Genomic DNA, 23,852 nt, shown 5'->3' with positions numbered 1-23,852 from the left:
ACATGCTGTGGAGACACTTTGCTGGGACAGCGTGGATCCACTTCTCACTCAAAAGCAATTCAAAGCTGTTCTAACATATGTAATGGTAATTTTTCTTTTTAATTTTTTTTTACCCACTATCCCTCCTTCTTTGTCTTTGTCTCTAACTCATAGATAATTTTTGTTGGTCACCCCCAACAAAAAATCTTAGCATCTTCAAAATCTCCAGCTCCTGTTGGTCTCCATTTCCAAACCATACATCAAAGAAAGTCTCACTACCATCCTGTAAATCTCCCATTTCACTTTTGCTGCTCTCATTGTGATGCTCATTTCCAACCACTCCACCTTGCTTGCACTCTCTTCTTTACTTCTGTCCACTATCTTTTCCTTGGCTGATTGACCACCAAAATGAATTTGCTTTAAGTATGTCTTTGTCTTTTTGGCCTTACCTTTTTTTTCTTTTTTGTTATTGGAATCAGGGTTACTACACGAAATCTGTCAGTAGGTGGCAGAGTTTACCAAGCACAGCGGTAAACGGTGGAGCATGCTCCACTGTGTCAATGTTTATTGTCTTTTTTTTTCTTTCTAAAAGTCATTAAAGATCAGTTTGAGTTTGACAGTAAAAATCTGTATCTTCAGTATCTGAAGGTGAGTCATCACCAGGTCGGCAGGTTACTACAGGATTCTCCAACAATAAAAGCATCACACCTATAAAACAGGAGTATAAATAAAGCAAACGCCATTCTGTATTTTATGAAAGGGGAATCAGTTATACTGTGTTAGGCTGAGTGTTACCCCAGTGCTTTACCTTGATGACGCCGTGGTATAGCCCCGGCATGTGCGCTGACTGTTTTGCATGACATGTCAGCGCACCAATCAGTTGCAGAGGAGCTGATTGAGTCTACTTCCCTACACTGGAATAGCTGAGGGGAAACGGACGGACGGCGATCGCACACGGATATCTCATCATCAGCAGAGCCTGTGCCGTCAGATCGCATCTGAGAGACCTCCTAGATACAGCGGGCCATCATTTCTCTTTCGACCCGGTCACAGTGTCTGCTGCAGGGAGATGGCCGGTATTCTGGCGTGGTTTTGGAATGAGAGATTCTGGCTCCCTCACAATGTAACCTGGGCTGACTTAAAAAACACAGATGAGGCAACGTTTCCGCAAGCCGAGGATCTCTATCTGGCTTGTCCTTTAGCATTCTGCATCTTTATGATACGACTGGTTTTCGAAAGGTGGGTCGACGCGCACATGCGTTAATCCAGGTGGCTGTGATACGGTCTTCTATTGTCGAAATATTCCGGCGAACGATGCAGCACACCCCGCTGTCCATGTGTGTCAGTCTGGTACCTAAACAATGGCATCTTGTCTGGTTAGCCCACAAATCACTAGGGTGATCATCTTTCTTTCTGCAGGGCCGCAGCGTTACGCGCTGTCTGCATTTGATGCATCTGTCGAGGCACACACATGCACACGCTGTGCGGCCAAGTTACCATACCTGGCCAATCCACTCACCGTCCTCTTAGCCCAAACCATAATTTCTGCAAACCATCGTTCTAAAAACCGTTTCCTTTAACCTATCTTATCGGTGGGGGGTTGTGTTTTGGGGTTTTTTTCACTGCTCTATTTGTGATGTTTTGCATGTTGCATGATCATGTGTCTGACCGTTAAGCCACGATGGTGTCATCACAGCAATGCTTGTCATGAGAGTTTCTTTACAAAGTAGTGAGTGAGGCCTTACATTTCCACACTAAGCCCTCATTTACGCTCAGTAACAAAGTTAAAATGATCCGATGATGTTTGACTTGCTGGTTTTTCGTTCATGAAATATATGTCTGTGTAAGGGGAGTTTTTAATATCAGTATTATTATTTTTGTTCATGTAGACAGCCACGTGTTAACTTTAGCAGCTGACTGTCAACTCTTGTGTACTTTCTCACCACATCTTGACAAACAAGTCACACTGTGGCGTCATTTACTGTTTCTTCATCAATACTACGTGGATACTACACTTCAGCAGTTCAACACATAGGTGTTTTTCCCCTCTGTGTTAAACCGTTTGTGGTCAAAAGATCTTTACAGTACACTGTTATTCAGCACCTGCAGAGAAAGAGTATGCATTACTGACTGCTCCAGTGTCCTTAATTTAAAGAATAAAAGAAAAGAGACTGAGCCCTTTAATATGTAACTGGTGTCATGATCTGTTTTTTGCAGGTTTATTGCCAGACCATGTGCCATGGGCCTGAAGATCCAGACTAACGGGCCGCAAAAAGCACAACCCAATGCCATCCTGGAAAAGGTCTTCACTGCTATAACCAAGGTTGTCCACGTTTTCATTTTTTTCTAATTATCATTCAGTTATAGCTTAATAACTGAACTACATCTAACCTATGGAGTGTTTATATTTTCTTGACAGCACCCAGATGAGAAGAGGCTGGAGGGTCTCTCCAAGCAGCTCGACTGGGATGTGCGGACCATCCAGCGCTGGTTCAGACAACGACGCAACCAAGAGAAGCCCAGCACTCTCGCCAGATTCTGTGAGAGCATGTAAGACAAACTATAATCAAGACATTCCTCACTTAGCTGCACGCCATGTTTCCTCTGCACGTTTCTTTTTCTCTGTAAACATCAGAGTTTGTGCACTGGTGCTTAACTTTTGGTCACAGTTGTGAGTGTAGTCATTTGAATGGGCTGCGCTGTTTTACCACTTATCAACAACACATCTGTGACAGCAGTAAAAGCAGGCACGGTTAATGATTTTAAAAATCGAGCTTGTTTCATGTCTCTGCAAGTTCATTTTCATACGGTATGGAACTGAAGGTAAATTGTGTGGGTGCACATACTCATAAAAAACAAATTAGGGAAATGGAGGCAGGAATGTAAAGGGGAAATTTGAGGGCTGTAGTGACAGATGCTCATTAAAATCTTCACCTTGTTGGAGTTTTTTTTTTTTTCTTTGACAATCAATGTCAAATTTAAAGATATGAGATTTGAGAAATGACACAGAGGACAGCAGAGAACCAAAATAATAACTCGATCTGAAACAAAATTGTCCTGTCCAACTTGAGAATTAATCGGACAAGCATAGAACAAGATAGGAGAAGAGATTTGAATTTAATTGAATTTAAGATAAACTCCTGATACTGTTCAAGTTGTAAGCCAATCAACCTTTCTTTTGGATCTCACTGTCATCTCATGGAGTAATTATTTCAAATAAATCAAGACTAGAACAGCAAGGGAAGAAAAAGAGCATTTTAAAATCTTAAATTGGGATCCTGCTAAGATGAGAGGGAGGCTCTTTCTCAAGAGCTGAGCTGAGGTATGCACAGGAGAAACACACTGGACACAGGCGATATATTATGTTAAATTTCCCCCTCTTCCAGTTAGTGTTATGTTGAGTCTTCAACTGATAATCAGTCAGCGATCATTTATTTCAGCTTTGTGGTCAAATTCAAGCAGAAATGCTGGTGTGGTCCTTTGAAAGCTTATAAGAGGGCTGCTTCAGTTTTGGTTAGTCAGTGCTGTGTCTTACACGGCTTATGAAGATTGCAACATAAATGCTGGTGCTGCTGTTGGATAATAGTCCCAGTGCGAACCAGCAAACCCACTCAGTCTGTAATAGAGAACTGGCTAATCTGCAGTAAAGCATTTGCCATCAGGGAAATGGTAGTTACTTGGCGTGTGATGTTAAAGGCCAACGAGCGAGTGTCGCTGTCAGAGCAGGGTCATGTCTGACACCGGTAGAGCAAATCTGGCAGTTTGAGACACGGGGAGCCTCACATCTTCTGATCTGCCTGAGGCTGCTGTTCACTCAGGAGACCACTGTCGGCTGATTAGACTACTGGACTCCTGTTACAAGCTCAAAGAAGAATCTGAACACAAAAAAAAAAATAAAATGAAAAGAGAGATTCGATTTGTGTCTGTATGAAATATGTAAGGGCTTTTTGTACATGCTTTGCTGGCATTCGTTCGTTCAAAGCAACACCCGTGCCGAAACTGTTATCTGCACTCGGCATAATTGATAGCAGACAACACGGGGCTTTGCAATAGTTTGTCCAGGTTGTGAGTCTCAGTTGCCCACAGTGCAGTCCTCCAAACAGGCTGGCTTCAGTGCTTCTAGCAGTGATTGTGCTCTAATTAGGCCCTCATGCACAGCTGTTACAGACTGATAGGATTCTTTGTCTCGCAGTTGTCATGATGGCCGAATTTGTGTCTGTTCTTTTCATTATGCAGACTGGGAGCATGTAGTAGACACATTTGGTCTGAAAATAATGAAGGCTCTGCATGGACTTTGTCTCCCAGCTTTTGTTACCCAGACAGACTGCAAAAAAAAGAGAGAAAAAGTCATCCAGTCAAGTGCAAGTGTACTGTTTTTTTTCTTAGCAACAAACCTGCAATAACTTTGTTTATATAGAAAGGAAGAAAATCCATAAAGAAATGAAAACTCACTCAGACTAAGAGGCTTCACAGTAAATTAAGATTTTGCAGTGTACTTGGGGAGTAGAGCCCTTCCTCTTTTCAGTTCTTGGTCGTTACAGGCTGAGGCAGGAGCTCGCTTTGATGTGCTCAACAGCTCCAGTTGTCTGATCTCATCTTGCTCCATTCTTCTTCATCGTTGCGTTCACTGAGAATAAAGAAATTATCATAAAGGATAAAATTACCCACTTTTTTCCTTTGTTTTAAAGACAGTGACAAAGAATGTCTGTTACTAGAGTTAATACTATTAAATAATGATGATTTTTAACCTTATATTATCTATGTCAGGTGTCCCTTAATATTAGATGCATAATTAAATGGACTGCTACTAAATCCAAGTAATTATTTTTTTTTTTTTGCTTTCCATATTACAACCAATTGAAGTGGATTATTCACGGAGTATTCTTTGGAAATGCACAAATTCCTCCTACCACGTGGTACATAGGAGTGCAGTTTTTTCATCTCAGCACAGAAACTAAAAACAGAAGAAAAGGGCAAACACGTTCTTCCAAATTAAATTCAAATATTTGAATTTAAATCTCATCTTTTCTTATTTTACTAAAGGACAAGTACACTCAATAAAGGATTGTTTGCCCTTGTAAACATGAAGCATTATTTTTGATTAAAATACATCTGAAATATATAAACTCAAAGGTTTACTTATTCAAATAATTAATCACTGAGGAAAATATGCTTGGTTTAAACTGAATGTATATCAGCCAAGTTTCTTTTGAACACATCCCATTAAATTCAACTTTTTACATTGTGCTTATGCAACAAAATTACATAGAAATGTAGTCAGACTACCTAAAGTCAGCATTTCAAACCATGTTCCAAAGGCAGAATCTGGATATCACCCAAACCGAATTTTCAACAGCAGTCCCTTGATTGATACCCTAATGGTTCAAGCATCCCCTAAGATTGCATGCTATTGTTTCAAATACTACAAAAAAGCAATTCCCTAAAGCAAACTACAAAAGAAAGCAAATCACATGAGCATCTGTATCCTGATTTCATGTGCAGAAATGGCAAGCTGAGGTGGTTATTGCAGTTCTGTCTAGTTTTTGACCAGCACTGACTATTGTAGAGAAAGTTTTAAAATCCAACTCTGCTTTCAGGGGTTGCAAATAGCTCTGTCTTTAACTGAAAATGCAGTTTCAGCAAAGGACATCCATCTTTTCTACATAGTTTAGTTTTCAGTTAATTTTCACGTGGGTATTATTGGTGACGATGCCTCATCTAAAGCTACTTTCACAAGGGGTTCGATTTGGCTGAGTTTTTACACCAGATGCCCTTCCTGACAGTTCCTGGAAGCAAACCGGGGCTTTTTTTGATTGTTAGGAGAATGTGTAAACTACTACATATTCCTCATCTAACAGTTTAAAAACTGTTAGATGAGGAATTAACCAAAATCATTTTCAGATGGATAAACAATACAAACGTGCAAGAATGCATGCACTGAGTGCATGTTGAAACCAGGAGTCAGAGAGAGAGAGATGCAAAACATAATGACCGCACCAATATAATTGCAAATAAATGAATCAAAGGTAAAGCACATTAAAGCAAGATTAAAACCAAATAAATCAAAGTAATAAGAAAAGAAGCAATCGCAAGACTGTCCAATTTACATCTAAAAATGTCAATAACATTTCAAAATGTTTCCTAACTTTTAACTGGATTAAAAGTAGATTATCGAAAATGAATTGATGCATTTAAACTCTCCAGAAATATATCATTATCAGCAGCTGAGACTACTAGCATCCTCATTACTGCTTTCCCTCTAACAACACGTAGGTGTGGGAGTCTCATACACTTCAGAAGCAGTTTGCCAGACTCCAAGCTGACAAGTAATAACTATGATTGTGCTCAGCAGATGCTTTTAGGGCAGCTGAGAGATGGGTCATTTACATGTGCATATCAAAGAAGACAGCTACACACGTTATCCCTCAGCCTGCTCGCCATGTTCCGGCACCACGTTAAAACAAACTGGCACTTAACAAGCTTTTTCATTTCAGTAATTTTTAAAATCGTGTCTATGTAATTAAACCAAAGTAGACAAATATACATAGGTAGGCGGTGCACCTATTACTACCTGAATAATATCAGAGCTGTTACTGCTGATCTAACTGCAATGAGGGGACAAAGCTTCCTGACTGGTGAGTTTTGATAAAGCTGGAGACTCATGCCTAATTGTTATGTTGAACAGTATGAATGCCGACAATTGCAGCGAGCTGGTGCTCAGGCTTCCCACCTGGAGAAGTGACAAAGGTAAATTAAATGAGCCAGTACGATCTGCTTTTTATGATTTTATTCCAACACTAGGCGCTACCTTCAGAATAAAAGCAGCCTCATTACTGAGTTTTTAATCAAATCAAAGTCACCCCTGCAATTATTTCCTCCCTCAAGCAATGTCCTGTCTAAACAGGTGCATTTGAGCTCTCCGTGATTAGTTGAGCTGTCTAAATTTGAAATCCAGCCTTTCATCATACGTAAAAAAACAATTTATTAAAGCGTGATTAAGCACTTATAAAAAGACGGTGTTTGTATCCGAGCATTACCTTAAGCATATGTGCTGTATGAACTATAGTTTTTATGCCTAAATTTGCATAAGAATAATCCTATTAACCACAGCTGATACACAGTATTGTTTAGTTAAAAGTATAATTGGCTAATAGCTTTTCCATCGAGTGCACCAAATACACAGCAGCTCTTAGATAATTAAATTTTAAAAGGTGACAGTTTGCTCAACTGTCATCATCAATTTGAAAAAGTGTAACTCATAATGACAAAACTCAATCGGTGCCTGACGACAGGAAAAAAAAAACTATTCAAAGGAAGCATTTGTGAGTCATTGTGATTGCACATATATAGCAGTGATTCAGTAGCACTTGTAAAAGACTCTTGCAGGCTTCATCAACCAGTTGCCATGCAACAGTCTTTACTGTGTTTCAGGTAGACTCGTCCAGCTGATTTGCTCTTACAATACTGTTGATCAGACACAAAAAGCAGTTAATGATGGCTTCCACAAGCAGCACATCAATGTGGTAATAATTCCTCTAGTATTCATCGCGAGTAACAGCTCGTTCCTGCACAAAGGAGCCGATGTGGATTTACCTTGTTCTCTTTTTTTGAGCGTTTATGAATCGTGGAGTTTCAGGGCCTGCAGCTGTCCAAAGGTGTTTGATTTGAGGTCAAACAACCACACCACGCAAGCTTTAAAGTATGCAAATGCTTGTTTCACATGACAGGATCCACATCGTCTGTCAGTTAATGTTTTCTTCCGTGTCATAGAAGTCAAGCTCTGCTTTGTTCCTCTGGTTTGATTTGTGGAGTTATACAACTGTATTCAAAAGAGTTTATGCAATATAAAAATGCAGAGACATACCTTTACACTCAGGCATCTATAGTAACTTATAGTAATCAGCTGAACACAATAACTAGTGTTTGTGTTATTAGACTGACTGTCTATTGGGCTCACGAGATGAGTGAGTCAGTCTAGTTCATATGAGGGTGAAAGTTCATCCACAGTTGTGCGCATGTGTGTGTAACAGATAAAAGATCTGTATATCTAGAATAAAGCACTTTGTGAATGTAAATTGTGGTGTAAAAAGTCAAGAAATACTAGAAATCCCCTGCATCAATCTCAATCCATTTGCCAGCTTTTGCCTTACTTTTTTATTTATTTAAGTTAACCAAATATTACTGCTGTTCTAAAAAAAAAAACTGTGGAAATCGCTGTCCAGCTGTCACCCGTTTGGTGTGCGGAGATGCATTAAAAAGGATACTATAAGATAACAGTGACATCTCAGAGGAATGAAATATTTAATGAAGTCATCACAGTTTCTCCTTGTGGGCTAATTTGTCTCCATTTAGAGACACGAATGAAATAATTGGCGTAATGCAGCTTGCACAACTATGGAAGCTGCATTGGATAGGGGGCTTGCTAAGGGGCCAATCTTGAATCATTCCTCCCAATTGATGACTGGGATAAGTAGGAGGTATTTTATAAGCACATCTTTGATCACTGATGTGTCAGCTGAAGCAGTTTCCTTCTTGTAAGCTTGAAGTCAGACCTCGTGATGACTTTCCCGATCATTGTGTAGCTGTGGTTACTGTAATTTATGTGCAGGGTTACATAAAGCAGAGAAGGGTTGGGAATGGACAGAGTGAGTGTTTTTTTCCCCCCTCCAGACCTCACAAGGGAAGTCAGTGACGTCTTATTTTCATTGATTTGCCCTAGACTGCAGAGTTGAATAAGAAGACCTTACGCCACTTCCAGTTCCTAATTACAGGCATAACAGCCACAATGTGAGCCACAGCGTGTTGCACCAAGGGATTAAACAAAATAAATAGCATACAGCACAAGTGGTATTACATCAGATTCTGGAAAACATTTTGGGATGCAGGTCATTATTCTCCTCAAAATGGTCTCAGAATGTGTTTTGTTTGGATTCTGTAGAAAACAGAAATCAATGTGCAAAAAAAAGATAAATATAAACAGCTGCAAATATGTGTGCACTGCAGAGCTAGAGGAGGCTGTCTTTAATACTAGTGTTGCTCCAGACTAGACCAAAACTGAAATCCACTGCTGTTAAACACATTTTTTTAAGGTTACACCCCCAAAAGAAAAACTAAAGATTTTTGTGATCAGATGAGTCTATAGTCATGATCTTTTTATTTGTTTCAGGTGGAGATTTACATTCTACTTATACATATTTACCTACGGAGTACGATTCCTTAAAAAGGTAAGTTTTACTTAAAGAGTTTCTGTAACAGGAGCTGGATTTAATATGGATCTGTGAGATGTGAAGCTATTTTCTAAACCACTTAAAGTATAGCGGTACATGATAAAATTGAATTAAAGTGACAAATTTTATAAAGACAAAAGGAAAAGGGAAGGCAGTAGAGGAATAAAAATGACCTCTAATCAGTCAGGGGGTTTTCTGTGTTACTATAGTGACATGTAGTTTTTAACAGCTGGAAGCCAATGTTCAAAGGAGCTTCTGTTGTGTGTCGTGTTATCCCGTGTAAGAAGAGCCACCTACTTATACAAAAACAAGGACTTGAAATAACTGAGATGATGACATTTATAGTGGTCATCACTGCTATTTAATTAATTAAGTGACTTTGTCATTGTTGGAAATTGTGGCTTTCCTACGGTGAGTAGTGTAAGTGTGTTATCAATAAAGCATGGCTTTTTTTTTTTTAAATGCCCCTTTTATGACATATACCATTTAACCAGATGTTTAGCTTAACTTTTAGGGTTACCACACCTAAAACTATACCCGTGTAATGATAATATTCATATTGACCATTTTTCATGTCCTGTTAAAAGATATTTTTACCTTCATGAATATGTATGCATGTATGCAGCGCCTTAAGCCTACTATGTGTAGTTTAGGGGTTGAAATGGTGTTTCCTCTTTAAAAAGCCTGAAATTCCAGCAGACACATCAATAAGCCACACTTTGTAGAGTTCATACATTTATGGTAACAAGCCAGTTAAGCAAATTTGACTGAAATATGTGACCGAGATAGGTTTAATAGAGTTCATGCATAAATTCATGAAAATCCGTATATTAACACAATCACAGCAGTGGCTGAGACAGAGCAGGATAAATCTCTCACAGACACAAGTTGCATGACGAAGCACTTTGTGAAAATAGTTAAGTCCCTGGCAGCCGCTGCTGCAGGCTCCAGCCTCTGCGGGATTTATTAATAGAGCGGGTCTGGAGAGGAGTGCAGGAGACGTAAACTCAGCCCCAGTGATGGGTCACTGTTTGCTTATAACACATTTTTTTAGCATCTCAGTTGCCGTCACTCTTCTCATCTTTACGTCACTACTCGAGATTTTTGTCTTATGGTGGTGTGAGCAGAACATAGCAATTTAGCATTTATTCAGTTTTATATAAGCCAAAGAATTACTGCTATCATTGCCCCTCAACAAGTCAGTCAAAGTTTAATAATATTTTTTATTATATTGTTTGATTTTCTTTGTCTAAGGTATAAACATACTGTTCTCATCTCTTGTAGACTCCATGGCTATGGAACACTAAAGAGTGCTGGTACAACTACCCTTACCAGGTAAACATTTACTCTGCAATGTTTACCCATCCTTTGTGATCATGTTACAGCATTCCTGGATTTACTACCTATCAAATATTTAGTTTAACTCTGCTGCTTTGTGTGTTTATGCAGCCACTGACTGTGGACATCCATTATTACTATATACTGGAGCTGTCTTTCTATCTGTCGTTGCTGTTTTCCCAATTCACAGACATCAGGAGGAAGGTAATTATGAGCACATGTCATAAAAAAAACACACATCATGCATGTCCAGTGGCACAAATCATCATTTGTTTGTTAGAAGGCAAAAGAGAACAAGGTTATTTACTTACTTATTTGTTTTGAATCTAGAAAAACGTGTTGTTCTTATGCAAGTGTAAGTAGCACTATCACAGAAAAGACATCCCGATCCTTTTGTGATTAATGTTTAGTCTGTTTTAATCAGTTTGATTGTATCATCACTGTATAAATTAACTAAACTTTAACACGAAGCCGAAACACTTTATTCTGACTAGTTTACAAAAACTTTGATTAACTACATTTAAATAATCCCTTCAGCCAATGACTGAACTTAAAGGTGACTTTATTAGGTACACATTCCTAGTACCAGGTTGGACCTCCTTTTGCTTTCAGTGCTGCCTTAAGTCTTCTTGGCAAAGATTCAGCAACATGCTGGAAACGTTCCTCAGAGAGTCTGGTCGATAGTGACATGACAGCATCGCACAGTTGCCGCAGGTTTGTCAGCTGCACATTCATTCATGTGAATATCCCATTCCACAACATTCCAAAGATGCTCTATTGGATTGGGATCCAGTCACTGTGGAGGCCATTTAAGTATATTGAACTCCTCCACACCATTACACCTCCACCAGAAGCAGTCTGAATCATAAATAAAATGCAGGACTGATCCATGCTTTCATGTTGATTATGCCAAATCTTGACCCTATGGTCCAAATGTTGTAGCAGGAAGTAATTTTGGTGAGGCCGTGTGAGTTGTCTCCTGTTCTTAGCTGACAGAAGAGGCACCCAGTGTGGTCTTCTGCTGCTGTAGCCCATCTGACTCAAGGTTCAACGTCTTACATGTTCAGACATGGCCTTCTGTATACCTTGGTTGTAGCCAGTGATTATTTGAGTTTCTTTTGCCTTCCTATCAGCTTGAAGCTGTCTGGTCATTTTCCTCTGACCCCTGGCATCAACAAAGCACTGGATATCTTTTTTTTTTTTTCTTTTTTTTTTGTCCAGCGTGTCTGGCACCTACAACTATGTCTGGAACCACAACCATTGTTCAAAGTCACGCTTAAATGCATTGAGTTGCTGCCATGTGATTGGCTAATTAGATAGTTACATTAACGAGTAGTTGAACAGATGTACCTAATAAAGTAACCACTGAGGGTATAATGTGTCACATTTGACAAAATGATTTGTGTTGATGTGTGTGCTGAGATATATGCACCTACTGGCAGTCAAGACAGTAGTTAAAAAGGAAAAGGAAAAAATCTTTTTCTTCCCAGTGTTGCAATAAATCACTATAACCGAAGATCCGTATATTATTAAAAACACTGTTATAGGCTACATATTTTGCTTATCTGCAAGCAGGTAAATAAGTCTTTTTTTCTCATATTTTCGAGGTTGACTTTTTTCTAATGCAGTGGACTTTCTTGTACACAAATTAATAAATGTATATTTGTTATGATTTATATAAAATCATAACAAATATGTCTTATAGTTAATATGTAAAATAAATGCTTAAGCTAATTTAGGTTCAAACTGCTATTTTACTCAGCTAAAGCAGTTTTTTTTACCTGCTTTTTTGTTTATCAAGTGTGTGTACTTAATAGGTAAATATATAATCCTTTATTTTATTAGCGTCTTATATTTTAGCATTGTTCACAAAAACACAAAAAGGATGAAATTAAATTTTCTGTTTAACTATTAGGACCAAGTTTTTGGTTAAACCCTAGAGCCAGCTTCAATACACTTCTGTATACTACTCTGAGATTACTGCAGTCACACAGAGCATATGTCTTGTGGTTTTATTGTGAAAGGTTTTTGCACGTACATAGAACAAATCAGGTTTCTGGCACAGATCGCGCAGCTACAACAGTGAAACTGCATGCACAGCACCAGGACTCTGGAGGCAGCTCACCTAATGTAAAATCTGCTTTCACAAATAATCAGGTCTATTAAAGTGTACCTATGCTCATTTCCAGCTCCACTTTTCTAGACTTAACTCTACTAAAGCTGATAGCAATCTTTGCTCTTCAAAATAATCCTTCTCCTGGATTATAGCGCAACCCCTCAGTTCACCCATTGTCTGAAACGAGCCATTTTAGCTGATATGTCTGTGGAGCTACATTTAAGCCAACTTTTTTCCTTTGTTCTGATTGGCTAGCTCTCATAAACAGGAGGGGTGTATAGCACCTCGCTTTGATATCATACAGATTCATCAGTAGAAAAAACTGTCTGAAACAGAGCGTTTAAAGCGATCAGAAATTGGTTTAGGCTTATAGGGTGTGAATGCATGTACGCTGAGTGATTTAAAACTTGTATATATCAGTCACTGTTAGGGATGGGTATTGATAAGATTTTAACGATTCCGATTCCATTTTCGATTCTGTTTAACGATTCGATTCCTTATCGATTCTCTTATCGATTCTTTTTTTTTTAAAAAGGAGAACACTAAAGTCGATTAGCTTAGAACTGTGTTTTATATCTTCTCTTTGAACAAGATAGAAATTTAGGAGTAACATGGCCTTACAAACCCAACAGTGAGATCTTAAGAGATCCAGCCTACGGCTCTTCAATGGGGTGTCACAGGGTCCCCAGGAAAAAAAATGTATATGTAAAATAATAAAATAAATATTCTTCTGTAGCAATAACAAAGTTTAACATAAATTATTCTGTAGCAATTACACAAGAATATCCAGTAATGTCCTGCCTACAATTAAACACATTCACTTACCAAAGTGAAATCGGGGGCATCTGCTGTGGCAAATGGGTGCAAACCTTTGACCACAAACTTAGTCACTGCTCGGTGACATTCGTCTATCCTGGCCTGAAAGGAGACGCTAACGGTAGACTGCAGCGAGAACTGCCAGCATCTGAGCCAGCCAGACTCTGTCTCTCTCATCATGGTTATCTAAATGCAACGCACAGTAATAGCAGGTTTTGTAATAAGGTAAATCGCGCTAACATAATATGCAATGCTAATTGATTAGTTACCTGCAGTATTAACGGGAGAGGACGTGGAAACGCTACCGCTGCTGCTGGGTTGAGCGTCGCTAGTCCGGAGCGGATCAAAAACACGACATTCGTTGAAAGCAATCGCGTGTTTTTTGAGCAAATGCTTTTGCATGTTCGTAGTGTTTCCTCCCTCTGATGAAATCTCTACTTTGCAAGTATTGCACGTTGCCCTGTTGTCATCCTTTATCATAAAGTGTAACCAAACTTTTGAGCGTTTGTGCCGCTCAGGCGCCGTGTTTCCTACTGGGTAAAAGACGCTACTCAACGTGATGACGTCATTCGGGGCGACTGGAATCGATAAGGGAATCGTTTTTAAAAGTGGCAAACGATTCCAAGGAATTGAAACAGTGGGAACCGGTTCTCAACAAGAACCGGTTTTCGATACCCATCCCTAGTCACTGTAGCTTTATTTGTACGACAGATAACAAAGAAAAAGATAATAGTAAAAAAAAAAAATCCCTTTATTCTCTGCTGTGCATTCTTTTAAAGAACCAACTTGGTCTGTGTCTAAGCTGAAAGTCAGTCCATGGAAGCATTCAGTCATCTTCATCCCACTTCATCTTTTTTTTTTATGAAAATGGCCACACTTTTGGCTCATTAAGCATCAATTTGCATGCCTTCCAGCCATGATCGTACTCCTGTCTCCACTCCATCCCAGCTCTGCCCTCTATTCAAACACACTCCGCTCACTGCACTCACAGCAGCAAGCAGCAGCCCTCACGATGCCATGCTGTGTATGCCTTCACTCTGTCATCTCTTTGTTGACTGTTGGCATGTTGTCTGTTTTTGTTTCTCCTTTCAGTTTTTTTCATGCACAGCACTACGCTGAGGAGGTCCTCTGCATCCCCTGCCAATTTCAGTATGTTCCCCCTGCACACTCTTGCCTTGCTTTCACTCTTGCATCATTACTCTTCCTGCTCATCTTCTCTCCTCATTCACTTGCCACTTTGGACTGGTTCTGGGTGCTTTAAGCTGCCATCCTCAGATGATTCAGTAGCTAAAGATTTGTTAGAGGAATGCCCCCCTTGTCCCCGGTCCTGCCGCTTAGTCATCTGGAGCTCTATTCAAAGCTAGAAAACCTAACGGCTCATACCAATATCGTTAGTTGTGTAGTTACAGCAGGGATTGTATTGAAGAAACATAGCTTTTAGCTCACTTTCAACTCTAAAACCTCATTCAACACTTAAATGTTTTAAAACTGCAGCCCTGATATGTTTAAGGAAGATAAAGAAGCACACAGGGCCCAGTTCCTCCAACACTACACCACACTGTAAAAAGAAAGATCTTGCAAACTGTTTTCTCAGTGGGATCTTCCCTTTTTGAGACACAGCTGTGCCTGAGATAGTAGGATGTGTGAATATCTAGTTTGGTTTTTTTTAAACACACTACTGCAGAAACTGTTGATAAATGCTTGGGCGCTGGGGGTGTATTTGCTATTTTTGTTTGCATAAATTGTAATATGTGCAGCATGCAGTAACATTTTAAAACTTCTTTCTATAGTTATGTGACATTTTGCTGGATGCTGTTTCCCCAGGATTTCCTGATCATGTTCCTGCACCATGTGGCAACAATCTCTCTGATTGTATTCTCCTATGTGAACAACATGGCGCGAGTGGGAACTCTGGTCATGTGTCTGCACGATGCAGCTGACGTGTTGATAGAGGTGAGGATCCGGGGAGAGACTTAAACACTGTGGATGGATAGATGGGTGTGTGGGTAGAGTGATTTAAACACAGTCTACACAGTATGAACAACACACCATACCATGTAACAACAACTCTATGCATATACTATATGAACAAAAGTACTGGGTTGCCTACACATTACACCTACAGGAGCTGCTCAGCCATAGAAACCTATGCCACAAACGGTACATAGTTTTTGTGTGAAACAGTGGCAAAGTTTATGCATTGTGCATCTCAGCAGTCCCACTCTGTAACTTTATGTCATTAGCCACTTTGTGGCTTTGTTCCTGAACACTTCCACTTTGCAAGTATGCCATTTACAGTTGATTGTTGAGAGTTTGCTTGTGAAATTTCTTCTGAGAGCAAAGAAATTTCACCGTGCCACAATCAGTGAGGTCTTTATAACGATCCACTCTTTCACCAATATTTGTAAAGGCAGACTGCATGTCTAGGTACTTGATTTTATACACCTGTGGCAATGAAACTGAAAATGTCTGAATTCAAAGATGAAGAGGTGTGGTCCAATACTTTTGTCCATACAGTGTAGATTAGATCTAAATTGCATTGCATTGAAGGTATTGTGGTCGTTTTTGTTCTTTAGCACATTCAACTTGAAATACAAAGCTGGCTACTAAACTAAAAAGTCAAAAGAATGAATGAAAAAACTACAGTTGTTGTTTGGAGTTTACATAGACTCATCATTGGCATGAATGTTGTAGTAATTTTGGGCTTTTAATGATTTCTTTGATCTCTTTTCTTTCTGGGGTGGAATGATTGTAAAGCATACATATTTAATGACGTTAAAGAACCAATAACTGGGTGCACAAGTTTTCATTTATTTTGGATCTTCTCTCATCCACACAGGGTCAAACTTATTCATATATTATTCACTGATATTTGGGTAAATGTCCCCATAGCAAGATGCATCTCAGCTAAACACTTTTGGTAGCCAGCAACAAACTTCAGGCATAATTCTGGCCAATATCTGGAGTTCTTTTCAATTGGTCGGGTTTCTTTTAAGTGTAGTCCACTCATTTTCAATAGGGTTGAGGTCGGGGCTTTAGGAAAGCTATTGAAAGCCAGATCCACCCATCATTCCACCCTGGAATAAGAACAGTTCAAAGAATATGGTTAAGATGTAGCCACAGAGATCCCAAATATAAAGGTCTTGGATATTACATGACCACTGTGGTTCATTTCATGGTTTATGTACAAATTCACTGAGTTTGGTAACAATTCCCATTTTGACCAGTGTCCATCAGTATTAAATGAAGAGCAGGATTAGGTTTAGAGGACCACATTGTTTTTTAAGAGAAATGAACATATGTGGTTTGCCAAAATCAACACCTGGTTTAAATGGTAAAACACAAGAAGAAAAAATGCCTGACACACCAAAACCTGAGTGAAGCAATGACCTGGTATGACCTATTGATAACAAGTTTATTAATTTAAAGAAAAAGTCCTGCACACCAGGTCAAAAGCACTCAAAGAGGTAAGTCTAGAGCAAGCACAGAGAAAACACTTTAGTGCTTCAGCTATGGCTCCCTTACATTTGTCAGCAGAACTGGCATGCCAGCATTAATCAATACTTTTACTGCTGACCGAACTAAAAGGGTGAATGTAGGGGCACACAGGAGCAATGTGCATGCATCCAAACACGTTTGAAGGGATTTCTTTCTTCTGCAAGACAACAACCCCACGCATCCAGTGAAAACAACCTGAAAGAGCTTTTCAGAGTAAAGAATAGCCTTGCCAGTCATCTCATCTCACCTGATCTTGTGATCAGTCACCTGATCTCTACCTTTAGTAGACCCCACAACAAGCAAGAGCTGAAGGGATGGGAGAGCGTCACCGGGGACGTGGCTGTATATATGTATGGGCTAATGGCTGATTTTTTTCATTTTTTTTATTTTTTAATTTCCACAAATGTTGAACATGAGGATTTTGTTTGGCTTCATGTTTATCTGCACATTAGTACCCTAATCTAACTACACTATGTGCAAAACAGGCTTCACCTCCCACACAGCTCTTTCAGCATTGATGTAACCTACACACATTTAACACACTTTAATGTAGTGTTTTTTTAATTCAAACTGGAAACATGAGTTTTTTCCATTTTTTTTATGTTATTTACATTAATTTCTGTTTCTTTTTTAACCCCAGGCTGCCAAGATGGCCAACTATGCCAAATGTCAGATACTGTGCAACTTGCTATTTGCAATGTTTGCTATTCTCTTCATAAGCTCCAGGCTGGGAGTTTACCCCATCTGGTGAGTGTTATTTGCTTCTTTGTTGTGTACCATAGTTAGCATCCTTCTAAAGCCAGGCTTCAGGGCAGGTGTGTTAGCCTTTTGCGTTTGCATGCATGTGCTCACATGACTTGCGGAACGTTTTTTTTTTTTTAAGCAGATGCCTGAGTTGCTCTGCTTATTTTGGCAATTCATCTCTGAAAATTTAGCCATCAAGATCTCATTGGCTTTTTTTTTTCTTCTTTTTCTGCACAACAGTTTGCAGTTCAGACAGAATCTCTTTGAATTTGTGTTGCTAAGTGATAGTTACTATGGATACCACAGCTTTAAACTCTCAAAGAAAGCCAAACCTATCAGTAAATGAAAAGCAGATCATTATGGTTATTGGTTTATCTTTGAAAACTGTGTCTAGAGTTTGATGGGATTGTTAAAAACATCAAAGTGATTTCCACTCAAAAAGAGCTTTCATCGTTTTGTGGCGCTGCTTTTTAGGTGTTTTACCTTTAATTTATTCGTCATTATAAAGCGGAGTTAATCCATCCAAATTTCTCTAACAGAGAGAAGAGAAGATTAATTAAATGTTTAAAAGATTTAATTACTCTCTAAAAGCTTGAATTAATTTCTTCAATAACTTTGTGAATGGCAGTTATTATTTGCCTTTTTTGACTGATATTTGCAGTCATAAATAAATAAATTCAAAATAAAAACTAAAATAAAATAAATACGTTTATTTTAGTCGTGCGCACGGAAGTCATTCCACAGTCATCTGTAGCCACAGCGTTATCACACCTTTCACAAGTGAAGAGAGACGTAATTTCGTTTTCCAGTCAGGCAGCTGCAGCCGTCTGCTTTTCTTTGAGATGCCATCGATTCTTGTTCAGCACAAAAATGCTGTTTTGAGTTTATAGAATCAAGATTGTCTTCGATAATTAGGGGCTTTCTGGAGAAGTGCTTTGAGAAATATTTGTCAGTAAAGTCTTTTTTTTTTCCAGAAAGAAGCTTTTAGCCGGCACCCCCACATCCTCTGCCCTCTGTTCATACTGTAATATAATGCTCCCATATGCTACATTTTAGTCAGCCCCCACCACACCCGTAGTAAAGTTGTCATTACTGTAAAGCTGTTGCCATGGCTTCAGTATCTGGAGGATGATTCACAGAACGAATTGGAAGAATTGTTCCAGGGTTAAATTTAGACCCTTAAAATTTCAATCGTGTGTCATGTGAAGTTAGGCAACACACTGATTTTTCTTACAGTGCCAACTTCAATTAAATTGTAAATTATTGCTCTACTCATATTGAACTATAAATAAAACACTCACATTTCTGTCTCCCTTTTCATGAAACACCTGGATTTTAACAATATGTTTGGAGCAGAGCTTTCTTCCTTTGGCTTTGTGTACTCGCCCCCAGGACACGCCCTAATTCACCAAATGAGGGGGTGTGCTTTAGTTCTTTATGTCAAGTTAATTTTCTCTGTCTCCCTCTGTTGCTATGGAAGGATTTTAAACACCACCTTGTTTGAGAGTTGGGAGATTATAGGGCCCTACCCATCCTGGTGGGTCTTCAACCTGCTTCTGATCATGCTGCAGCTGCTCCACTCCTTCTGGTCCTACCTCATAGTGAAGACAGCATGCAGAGCCATCTCCAAAGGAAAGGTGAGTCACTAAACCCAGTTCTTTTGCAAAATCCTTACCTTTGTATCTAGGTTGCTGTGCTGCTAGTGCATCTATAAATAGTGTATGGTGTTCTGATGGGCCATTTTTTGACTTTCTCTTTCTGTTTTCTATGCTAACCTGCAACATTCAAGGTGGGAAAGTGGAATCCGTTACATGTAAGTACATGACATTTTGTACAACTTTTAGTTTTTCCTCATATTTCTTGCAGCTAATGTGGTTACTGGCTGAAAGCTTCTTATTCATGCTATTCATGGTCCCTGAGGTGGAAAACTCCCTAGCTTTTCCTGTACCACCCTTTTGCAACTTCCTAAGAAATATCTGAACCTCTAGAGGATGGATTCACTCATAATTGTGGACAGACATTTGGGTTCCCTAGACAATCGATCCAATTAGGTTTGGTGGTCATTTAAGTCATTTAACTTTTTAACTGGTGCCGTTGTCATCAAAGCACCAAAAGTAGGAAGAGCTTAGTAAATTGTGTTGTTTTAGCGATTCCCGTCCACTCGAATAAATTAGCTAAACTTTAACATGAATCTCTTTCTGTGTTCACTATCTTCTAGTGGATTCGAAAACCTTGCCATGTCAGATTGGCGAGTGTTTCTATTGTTAAGAAGCATGAAAGGCCTCTGTTGAATCACTTTTTAAGAACATTAAGTCCATCATGTCAACAGGTTTTTAAGCTTTTTCAGTAAATCTCACAGCACATGGTCCCTATTGTGTCAAGATCACTGAGACCGACAACAGATAAATTGGTGCTGGCAGTCTAAGGAGCTTGGAAAGAAAAGCGTCTGGACTTCTTTAAGTTTCTTGAAGACGTTTCACCTCTCATCCAAGAAGCTTCTTCAGTTCTAAGGTCAAATGGTGGGGAGTCCCAGATTTAAACCCAGTGGGAGTTTCCCCCCAAAGGACAAAGGACTCCCTGATGATCCTCTACCTAATCACATGAGCCAAGGTGTGAAAGTGGGTGTGGGTCACAATCAACCAGGGTTTCAGGTGAGCTCATTGTGAAACCTGGCCCCACCCTATCACGTGATTTCCTGAGGTCAGATGGCCCAGGATGTGAGTGGGCGTTAAGGTGTCTGGGAAGGGATCTCAAAACTGGATTATAGATGGCAGAACGTTGGTGTCGTAAACCCCCGCCTCTGTTCAAAGATGGTCGCTCACAGTGGACATAGATGGCTTCTTTCACTCCTTTTCAAACCATCTGTCCTCTCTGTCCAAAATGTGAACATTGGCATCCTCGAAAGAGTGACCTTTGACCTTTAGATGCAGATGGACAGCTGAGTCTTGTCCCGTGGAGGTGGCTCTTCTGTTGTGCCATTCGCTTGTGAAGTGGCTGTTTGGTCTCTCCGATGTAGAGGTCTGGGTGAAGCGTCTTCAAGCAACTCAAATAAGTCCAGACGCTTTTCTTTCCAAGCTCCTTAGACTACGATGACCTGGATGACTGAGAACCTTCACAGACACATTGGTGCTGGCAGTTTAGCTGTTGAGCTCTCACTTTACATAACGTAAGGTCGGCAGTTTGAATCCCATCCTTTAAAGATTTGGCGTTTGTGTTACTTTATTTGCTGCTCACCTTGATTCTCCCATCAAAATGTTAAAATGTCCAAGGCTTTCCTTTATCACCAGTGACAAAACTGATGACGTTCCTGTTAGCCTCAGCTTTAACGTGGCAAATTAAGGTCTGTTACAGTTTTTGGATTTAAAATGTAATACAGTAATAATTTTTTTCCCTTTACTAAAATATAATACTCATATTTGAATACATCTGAACAGCTTTAGTCAATCAAATCTATCCAATAGATCTCCTCTGGTAGAAGCTCTTAACTTTGCCACTGCTACATGCTGTTCTAAAGTCAAAGTTCAGAATTACTTTTAAGCAGTTGTGCTGCTAGTCTGTGGATGTCATCAGAAAACTTTATTAAAGCCAGAAGGAATTAGTTTTTTACAGATGTTCGCTTAAAATATACATATAAAAGACAGAAAATTGAAACTCTGTAAAATCTGAATACTTTATTAAAAATATGTAAAATATAAAATAATGAGGACAAAATAGGGTACTCAAAGTGCAATGATAAATTAAGTTTATTAAAACAATACTATGTATATGCAAATAGTCTGGGTGTCATAAGGAGGAGTTATAAAGTGGGCTGGCCAGCCTGAGATGGAGAGGGGTGTGAAGGATTGTCCAATATTGCTGGTAACTTGGACAAGCATCCTCCTCTCTGAAACCCAGGATGGCACCAGCCACTACAGACTTATCAGACTTATAAAACATCCTGAGCACCATCTAGCAGATGTTCAAGGAGATGGTTTTGACCTTTCTTGTAGAGGGCTTCTGTGTTTTTAATAAAATCCAGTTTACTGTCAGTGTGAGCACCAAGGTAAACCTCGCTGGTATTCTCATCCTCCTCATGTCCACAACCATGTCTCATGATAATTAATAGATTGTTTCATCTTTAAAAATGAAAATCAAAAATGTTGTTATTTAAAAAAATGTGATCAGCCAGCAGACCATCTTATTTCATCCTTTGACATCCTGAGAAAATTAAACAGCGCTCTAAACATTTTAAAAAGGCACAATTATTTTATTGACTCTTGAGGAAAAGAACTGTAATAAGTATATACTGCCATTAAACTCCAGCACAGCAGCTTTTCCTACCACATGCAAAGAGTTGATATTCAGGCACCGAGGTAACTATCTAAAGGATGAGGCTAAAAGATTTCCTGACACACAGCATCACAGTTGGTTCATAAACAGTAATCATGAATTGTAATACGCTGTGAATCAGTTTTTTAATCCCTGTAAATTTTGTGATGCAGGTGTGCGCTGCAGGAGTTTAAAATTCCGGGTTGCTACAAAGGAAAAAACAGAAGAGAAAATGGTTTAACTCATATGACAGTGCACTTGACTAAATTTGAATCTATGAATAATAATGTGTATTTTGAATAAAAGCTTGCAAAACATTAAAGTAGGTTGTTTTAAAAAACAAAAAATCAGTATTGTCCGTGTATTTTCTCTAAATCAGTGTGGCAGATTATCTCAGAAATGATATGATAATCATATTAATACGGTAATAAGCATGGTAAATGTGTGTTTTGAACTGGTAGAAGCAATCAAACCAGAGGTCTCCGTATTTCATGTTTGCGAATAGATGTTATAGCTTCTTCTTCTTTTTCTATTTTTTGCCTGATATTGATTGGCAGCTCCCGTTTCACATGCAAAAGCCATTTATAACACCGTTATGCTTGGCTGCCTCAGATAATGAAACAGATAAGAACTTTAATGAGGAAAAAAAGGTAATCTCCAGCCGCCCCTTTCTTTTCCGCAGGTGTCTAAAGACGACCGCAGCGACATAGAGTCCAGCTCCGATGAGGATGACAGCCCACCGCCAAATCAGAAGCACCACACCAGCGCCACCAATGGGACAAACAAAAGTCATGGCACCAACGGCTACCTGATAGGAGCCCCGTATCCCGACGAGCACTGATATCACAAGAGTGGAGCCACGCTACAGACACCATCAATTCTTCTGTGTGTGAGAGCGTACGAGAGGGTGTGAGAGAGAGTGTGTGTGGTGGGTACATGAACAACATCGCCTGTCTGGAAGTTCTGGATAGATTTAGCTAAATGCAGTTTTGTTATTGATTCTTCACTAATTTCCTTCGACAGTTTACTCTCCTCATCTATATATTTACATCAAACTGCACTCAGTGAAATATCAAAGCACTCCTATTGATACAACCCACTCTCTGTTTAACCAGTGAATGAAAGCCTTTCACTCTATGGTGTAAGCATGCTACTCTAACATACAGTGGTCTGGCATACTGGGGGTGTGTTTTCTCCTATGTTTGTGTCATTCTATGTTATTTATTTATAATTTTTTTATAAATAAGTTTGCAGACTGTAGTTGGACATTTATTCTACATCTACGACATTCTTTGATGTCAGTGTTAAAGATGACATACTCCTGAACGAGTAACAGTAACGAGTATTAGCAAAATGCTAAAGACCTGGGTTTACTTTTAATGCTACACCTCCAAAGATATGCCACAACTCACAAATGGATAGTTATGTGACATTCACTTACACTTTAAAATTCATTCTCCACTCAAACTGTATATGAGATGTCAATAACAGTATTATGTGTGTGCATCAGACATGGCTAGATGCTGTATTCCCTGTTGAAGCATTTTGTTAATTATTCTGGTACATTTCTGGTAAGCGTTACATTAAAGGCCATTTGTCCTCTTTTGAGGCAGACAAGAATTGTTTGAATAGTTCAATAAAAAAAACCCAAAAAAACATGAAGATTGCAAATATGTGCGAGTGTGTTGAATAAGCTTAATCGTGGAGGTAGCATGGCTCATAACTGCAGTGTACACAGTTTGACTGTGACAATTCAAAATGCCTGCTGTGAAAAGAGGCTACTGTGAGACACATTAGCCTCAGTAACACATAGACAGCATTCAACC

General features: G+C 39.2%; 1 protein-coding gene and 1 long non-coding RNA gene across 2 annotated transcripts; one reads left to right on the top strand and one right to left on the bottom strand.

Annotated features, from left to right (window-relative positions):
- The first annotated feature begins 865 nt into the window (after positions 1-865).
- On the top strand, positions 866-23,649 carry cers6 (ceramide synthase 6). Its single transcript, XM_085383472.1, has 11 exons — positions 866-1,218; positions 2,197-2,302; positions 2,399-2,529; positions 9,146-9,203; positions 10,491-10,541; positions 10,656-10,748; positions 15,301-15,429; positions 17,615-17,721; positions 19,199-19,355; positions 19,508-19,531; positions 22,709-23,649. Exons 1-11 carry the CDS (start codon positions 1,049-1,051, stop codon positions 22,865-22,867), a joined length of 1,185 nt encoding a protein of 394 aa, XP_085239598.1. The 5' UTR covers positions 866-1,048; the 3' UTR covers positions 22,868-23,649.
- On the bottom strand, positions 3,768-13,883 carry LOC146651176 (uncharacterized). Its single transcript, XR_014907828.1, has 4 exons — positions 13,746-13,883; positions 13,486-13,662; positions 4,432-4,606; positions 3,768-4,303 (listed from the first exon to the last, which is right to left on the bottom strand). It is a non-coding gene; the product is annotated as an uncharacterized LOC146651176 (long non-coding RNA).
- Positions 23,650-23,852: the final 203 nt, after the last annotated feature.

This window comes from Rhamphochromis longiceps, linkage group LG16, assembly GCF_057381845.1.
Source record: "Rhamphochromis longiceps isolate RC_006_pf linkage group LG16, R_longiceps_female_GT1.1, whole genome shotgun sequence".
Classification (NCBI taxonomy): Eukaryota; Metazoa; Chordata; class Actinopteri; order Cichliformes; family Cichlidae; genus Rhamphochromis; species Rhamphochromis longiceps.
The sequence above is the reverse complement of the archived record's forward strand: the minus strand, read 5'-3'. Positions and strand labels throughout refer to the sequence as shown.

Bases quoted from the DNA above. Each gene is read 5' to 3' on its own strand.
- cers6 (XM_085383472.1), top strand. From the start codon at position 1,049: ATGGCCGGTATTCTGGCGTGGTTTTGGAATGAGAGATTCTGGCTCCCT. The intron at 1,219-2,196 runs GTGGGTCGACGC...TGTTTTTTGCAG, and splicing joins ATACGACTGGTTTTCGAAAG to GTTTATTGCCAGACCATGTG. The intron at 2,530-9,145 runs GTAAGACAAACT...TATTTGTTTCAG, and splicing joins GCCAGATTCTGTGAGAGCAT to GTGGAGATTTACATTCTACT.